The 6,831-nt window shown below is 45.0% G+C and overlaps 1 protein-coding gene across 1 annotated transcript; it reads right to left on the bottom strand.

Moving 5' to 3' along the window:
- Window positions 1-3,109: 3,109 nt before the first annotated feature.
- id4 (inhibitor of DNA binding 4) lies at window positions 3,110-6,559 on the bottom strand. Its single transcript, XM_040165243.2, has 3 exons — window positions 5,746-6,559; window positions 5,186-5,254; window positions 3,110-4,503 (listed from the first exon to the last, which is right to left on the bottom strand). Exons 1-2 carry the CDS (start codon window positions 6,121-6,123, stop codon window positions 5,207-5,209), a joined length of 426 nt encoding a protein of 141 aa, XP_040021177.1. The 5' UTR covers window positions 6,124-6,559; the 3' UTR covers window positions 3,110-4,503; window positions 5,186-5,206.
- Between the last annotated feature and the right edge of the window lie 272 nt (window positions 6,560-6,831).

Here is a 6,831-nt window from a genome sequence, read left to right as displayed (position 1 = left end):
TTGTAGTGGCATCATAAATGCTAAAGGCCGTTTTCTCTAAATGAGTTTCTCAGACTTCAGAAACCTCCTCTTACATAAACCAAATTATACAGTTTAAATCCTCTATACTCTGAAAGTTTTTTCACATTTCTTTTTACTTTAAACATTATAGATTTTTTTTTAAACAAGACTTATAAACCTTGCTTTACACAACATCCAGACATATGTTCTGGAACTCCAGAGCGTATTTAATAAGAATGAATTATTTGCATATTTGAAAAAATGTATTTTCAGAAATTAATAAATAGTGTTTAATTGACTGGAAAAAATGTCATGGTGGCATCTATTGGTTAATTTGTTTTACCTATTCAACTGTAGTGTCTCATCTTAATGAGCCATATGGAGCACACAGCAATGCATGTACAAGGAAAGAGAGAATTGAATGAACGTGCACACACACACACACACACACACACACACACACCTGTGCAAACAGTCGGCTCCTCTCAGCCGCGGCCGGTCCCATGTTTCAATAGTAACAACACTGTAGTCATAATGACATTTTGAGTGACTGATCAGTTCCGCCACATCCACGTCCACTTCCCTCGGCCGTCTCGCCGAGGTGGAAAAAAACGGTTGACGGCTGAGGTTTTGGCCTCCTTATCAAACAGGATGTGAGGCTTTCCCACGGTCCTAAGCAGGGAGGATGTAGGATGAGAAGGACGCAGGTCGGAACTCAACATGAGAGCAGAAGAGTTAAAAGAGCCATAAAGAGATGGAAGATGGAAGTTTCCGTAGAAGGAAAATCCAGAGAGGGATCTGCGAGTCCACATAGTCCTGTAGGTAACAGGAGCAGTGATGAATCGTGTATCTATCTGGGGATGACAGCCGTTTTGGCTGCTGACTAGATCAGAGAATTGGATTCCCACACAACGGAGGTGTAATGGAAACGTGTTACTGTAACACTGAGGGAGGCACGTCTTTAAGGAAAACATCATGTGATGGGATCAAATGTGCAGCGACGTGTAAAAATGAGCGTGGCTGATTGGCTGCTGGATGAATGCCATTTGTCTTTGCCAGGAGGTGTCGTGTTTATGACATACTATTGTGATAAATGTGTTTTCACGATTAATGCTGAAGTAGTTTTTCTGTCAACGGCCTGTAATGGAGCAGCAGGAATTTTGATTTTGATGTGCATGGGGCTCAAATGATGAGTCGGGATGGTTTTTCTACGTAGCTGTGTAGATTTTGAAGGCGCACAGGCAGAAACATACTGGTTTCATGCACCAGTTGCTTTTGTATATGCTTCTGTAGATTTCTCCTGTTTTTACAAAAAGGTTATCACCGAAGAGGCCTCGATTAAATATATGAATATAACATTTCAGACAACTTTTAATACAAAAAAGAAAATTGTCTCAATGTAGAGTAAGTCATTTCTTTTCATCGTATTCACTTGAAGTGACTTAGTGTATTTAACTTTATCGCTGAAGGCCGTTTCCTCTGAGCGAGTTTCTTGTCAGACTCGGATCCAGAAACTTCCTCTTCAGTAGCTCTTAAACAAACCAAACGTTACAGTTTAAACCCTCTTACAGTGGCGTTTGTTCAGATATCGTTTGTAGCCTGATTCATTTAACATTCCTTACTAAATATATGGAAAAATGTTTAAAGGTTGACATCTAAAATCCACTTTTTCATCTTGCATCTAGTCAAAATGTTTCCAATTCCCTTTTGTGGAAGTTCATGCAAATCAGCACATATTTGATTAGAAAATATGTTATTTGCATATGACCAAAACCAGAGAATTATTCTATTCAGCTGGGGAAGCTTCAAGCTGTCTTATAGTTAGACGTTTTCCCTCAACCCAAATGATATTATAATTACTTGTTTTCAGTGAAGAAAATGTGGAAAGTAAACCTGGTGATACCTGGAAGTTCTGACAATACATCGTTTCCACATAATGTTTCAAGTTAAGGGGCTTACATTTGGTTCCACTGTAACACCGTTTAATGGTGATGCCTTTGGTTGAAATGGGACGAAAAGTAATCCCTGAATATATTTCCAGGAAAGACTGCATTCTCATGACCTCTCGGGTCCGCGTTGGGCTCGCTTACCGAGAGCCAGAACCTCTTTAATCAAATCAGGAAGGTCTAACTGTCAAACTGGCCACCTGCGCCGCAACACATTTTTTCTTTTTTTTTTAAAAACCTGTTCACGCACACACACATTTAATATCACAAGGACGACGCTTGCCAGTGCAGTGAGGCCTCTCTTACCATGGACTATAAGCACACGCGCGTGGCCTCTGCTTGTCCACAGAGGTGGAGCGAGGCGTCTGAGAGGCATCTGCGGCCCCCAAAGGGGCCCCTCTCCGTGTCCGAGCTCGTCCCCGTCCAAACGGGTCTACCCGACACTCAGAGTGACGCCGGGGTCTGTGAGAGGACGCCGCAGCTCCGTGGAGAGGAGGGAACTAGTTTAATTAATATCTTTAGAATAAAGTACGGATCCATTTGCATTTGGAAATCGAGAAGCAACATTCATCACCTTTTGAAACGTTCAACCCCTCCAGCTGTTTCTCCTCACACACCCATAATCCCGATGAGGCCGCAGTTAGAAGTGTGAACAGGATTTTCTGTTGGATTTCCCTCGAACGATTCGGTTGCCTGTTTGTGTTTCTAACGTTCTACCCGTGTGCGCATCGGGGAGTCGTACTTCCTGGAAATGCTGAGCATGTGCTGCCTTGGCAGTGGTGTTTACTGTTTCATCTTTCCTCATCAAAGGTCACTTTAGGGCTCAGATGGACGCCGAACACGTTGACTAGGCACATTTAACCTGAACGCTGTGAACGCTCCATTTGTCTCTTCATTTTGATGTATGAAGGTAGGACGGTAATCTTATGATTCACCATTCAGGCTGTTTTATTAGTATTATTGTTCAAACCAAAGTATGTCTTTTCTACCAAGTAGAAAGACATAATTAGCAGTTTGCTTCAATTTAGCTCAGATCGGACTTCTGAGCTGTCGCCTTCTATTTGTGTTGAAGCTCATCTTACACACAATCTCACAAATTTACCAAAAATACCAAAATATTTGAGACGCCCCACCCTGGAGACAAAACTTGAGACGACACACAATTCTTCCTGGAAACTTTAATTGTTTTTGACAACTCCTCACCAGCCAGTGAAGGTCCAGTCCAACAGTGCAGCTGACGGAAACGTACGAGGGCCCTCTCACGCTGGCAGGAGGGTGGTGAGGTAAAGTCGGCGTTCGATGTCACAATAACAAATAAAAGGCTTCTTTCTCTTTCGCTGCGTCATTTCACTTCTAAAGACACCGCCCGCCTGGTGGTTTTCCAGAAGGAGTCTGTTAATGTTCACATATTTCATCGATTCATAAGCGGAGCTGAATGATTTTCCCCTCGTCAGTCATTAACCGCTCAAAGGAGAAGCTGCACGAAAAAGGAACAGAGACGTTGTTTTAAAAAGAACACTGTCAGAAGTGCCGTCACTCTCAAGATTTCTTTTTTTTTCCTTCTTTTTTACAAACAGTGCAAAGTAACGGAATCAATACAAAAAAAACAATTCAGCAGAGCGACCGAGCGGGTCAAAGTCGTCAAAGTTAATGAGTACAAAACAATTGACGAGACAGCGAGAGCGAGAACGTGTGTTGAATTCCACCACTGGTCTCCGGGATGAGGGGGGGCTGCTTCACATTCAGCGTCTCCGCAGTGAGCCTGACATGCTACACATTCAACTATTCCAGAACAAACAATGACACACTGCAAATGGTTCTAACTGATATCGTGATGTGAGGACATCATCGGCAGAGCGTAACCTTCCACGAAGAGACTCTAAAGGTCGAAACACCATATTTACATAACGATAAACAAAAAAGAAGGTTTTAATAAAAAATATCTTATAATTACAATAGTATATTTTGAGCAAATACGTCTTCCTTCCCCATACTTTAATAGAACATTTGTGTCTTTATATATGTACATTCTTAATCATCTCGAATCGAAAATCCTTCTTCTGTACAATATCAAACATTTTACAGCTCCAGGGGATGACGCCGCCTGTTCAACACAAATCATCTATTTGAAACAATAGATATCCAAAAACATGTACAACCATTTTCTTCTTTTTTAGCAGTTTAGTAAAGCTTTGGACTGGAGTCTTTTTTAGTAATTATTTAAGCACAATTCATGGACAGTTTTTGTTGCCGTTTCCAACGACAACACTTCTTCGGCATGAGGACTATGTTTGCGCTCTAATTGGAGAAGATTTTGAGTGACAGGTGGAGGAGACTAGGAGAAGTCTACATACTGACTCCTGTTTTCAATAGAACCAAAGGAAAAAAAGATGAAATAAGTGGTGATTTCTTTTTTGGGGGGGGGTTTAAATTCCTCTTTTCCTCGTTTTATTAGTATTCTTTTTTCCAAATCCCCTTGTGATTGGTGCCTCCAGTTGGGTGTGAGTCCCTGGCGAAGCTTTGCTGGCTTTGGATTGGCTCTGTGCGGCCTACACACCTGTGGAGGGGGATGAATAGGGGGGAAGAGGAGGAGGAGGAGATGGAGGAGGAGGAGGAGGAGGAGGAGATGGGGTGAGCTGCCGAGCTGCAGACTGACTGGCGCCACCGACAAAACAGAGGCCATGCTTGATCAACAACCCCAAACAAACCAGGTCAAACAACAACGCGGCTCCGCTGGACTCACACACACACACACACACACACACACACACACACACACACACACACACAACCAGCTTTTTTGGCCTTGGTGTGAGTTTGGACTGAATGCTAAAAATCAGTAACTTGAATGGGCCTGAGAGGGACAGACTTGGGTGAGAGAGAAAGAGGAAGCAGTGGGAGAGCGAGAGAGAGGGCAAGCTGAGGTTTTAACCCTTTCTTCTTGCTACACCACTGACAGTTATTGCGCAAAAAGCACAGCTGCCTCTGAGGTCGTTGCCAATTTTCGTGTGTTCCTCAATTATTATTTTCTCTTTTTTTCCCTCCCCCCTCTGTAGGGACTGTCAATTCACACCTCACATAGGCTACAATAATTAAGTTAATGGGGATGGCTGCGCGGATGCGGTGTTTTCGACTGGGATCCCTCATTTTCTTTGTTTATCCAAACTTCTGATTATAAACAAAACAAAAACAACAAAAAACATTTCATATAATCAACGATGTTATTAAAGTCAACTTACCAGTGTTGAGGTGCTTGTATCTCAGCGGCATAAAATAGAGTCCTCCGGCTTTTTGACTATTGACGTCCTCTACGAGAAGAAGAAGAAGGAGAAAAAAGGAGAAAATGTCATTAAATAAAGACTAAATGATACGCGGCTACATCTCCCACAAAAGACGCTCTTATGAATAACAAATTGCCGTCATTGTGCGCGGTGAAGTGGGCTGAAGGCTGAGCTCCTTCACCGGCCGCTGGGATAAGGTGGGCCCGTGACACGCAAGTCATTATCATGCAAATCGAAAAAGCCTGCAATCAAATGCGCAATCTAACCCAATGCGTATTTTTTGTATGCGCGACTTTTCAAGGTTGTGCCGTCAGGTGTGCGGAATTTCGATTATTTGAATGTTTTCCCCCCACAGTGAAAGGACAATGACACATAACGGGCACGACGCGCTTTGTCTGCCTGGCGGTAAAACGGCGGTCTGGCACGCAGCAAAATCAAAATAAAGTCCCGGTTGGAGAAGAAAAAAAAAGAGCAACCGGTGAAGAGACGATGTCCGCCGGGTTTAAAGCTTTACTCACCTGGTGGTGATCGACGTTGAGCGGCGTCAGCGGCGTGCGGCTCGGGTTGGAGGCCGGCGCGGGGCAGGTGCCAGTCCGCTGTGGCTGCTGTTTGTGGAGCGATGGGTGCGTCTCCAGGGCCAGCTGCAGGTCCAGGATGTAGTCTATGACGTGCTGGAGGATCTCCACTTTGCTGACTTTCTTATCTTGCGGAATGGTGGGCACCAGGCGCTTCAGCCGGCTGTAGCAGTCGTTCATGTCGTACTGCAGGCAGAACAAGTCCTCGTCCTCCACCCTGCACCGGGCGATGTTCAGGCTCTCCTTCGACAGATAGTGCAGCGACAGCGGGCTGCCGCCGGAGGAGGAGTCCTGCGGGTGGACCGGAGTAACAGCCTTCATCTTAGAAAACCAACGGCTCGGAGACGGGAGCAACGAGCTGGAAACAAATACGGCTCCGGTGACAGGTGAGGTTTTTAGAGACGAAGCGGTGCTGTGGATACAGCCGCAAATAAGCAACGGGAAGGGGGGGGAAATGTAGTCTTGTCAACACATCCCGCGGAGCCGCACAGTTCCTGGTACTTCGGCAGGCTCAGTGTGGAGGAAACGAATAGATTCCCTACATTTATAGAGGAGAGGGGAGGTGCCAAGCGCGACGGCTGACGGATCGAGAGAGAGGAGCTGGTCAATCACCGGCAGCCCGCTGCCCACCGACCCAACAACGGAGCAGAGAAAAAGGCGTGTCTCCTTCTGTGCTCGCTGCGGTGGGCTGCCTGTGTGTGTGTGTGTGTGTGTGTGTGTGTGTGTGTGTGTGTGTGTGTGTGTGTGTGTGTGTGTGAGAGAGAGAGAGAGAGAGAGAGAGAGAGAGAGAGAGAGGCGAATTTAAAGCAGTCAATTGCGCATTACCACCGCTGCACAAAGAATACAACGCAGTTCTCGCGTTTCTCTTACGTCGAGTCAAGTCTTTCTTGGCAATTTGGCGGATTATATATATATATATTTCTACGACATGTCGGGGCGATTAGCGTTATGTTGGGGCCGCGGTCTTTAATGCGTAATTACGCACGGCCTCGCCTACTGGTCGTAGCCGCTTTACCTGGACACATTTAA

Source organism: Gasterosteus aculeatus, chromosome 20 (assembly GCF_964276395.1).
Source record: "Gasterosteus aculeatus chromosome 20, fGasAcu3.hap1.1, whole genome shotgun sequence".
NCBI lineage: Eukaryota > Metazoa > Chordata > Actinopteri > Perciformes > Gasterosteidae > Gasterosteus > Gasterosteus aculeatus.
This window is presented reverse-complemented; position numbering and strand designations above follow the sequence as displayed.

What these genes read in the sequence shown, in the direction of transcription:
- id4 (XM_040165243.2), bottom strand. Translation starts at nt 6,123, where the DNA reads ATGAAGGCTGTTACTCCGGTCCACCCGCAGGACTCCTCCTCCGGCGGC. An exon ending in TCAACGTCGATCACCACCAG is followed by an intron (nt 5,255 to 5,745) that starts GTGAGTAAAGCT and finishes TTCTTCTCGTAG; the next exon opens with AGGACGTCAATAGTCAAAAA.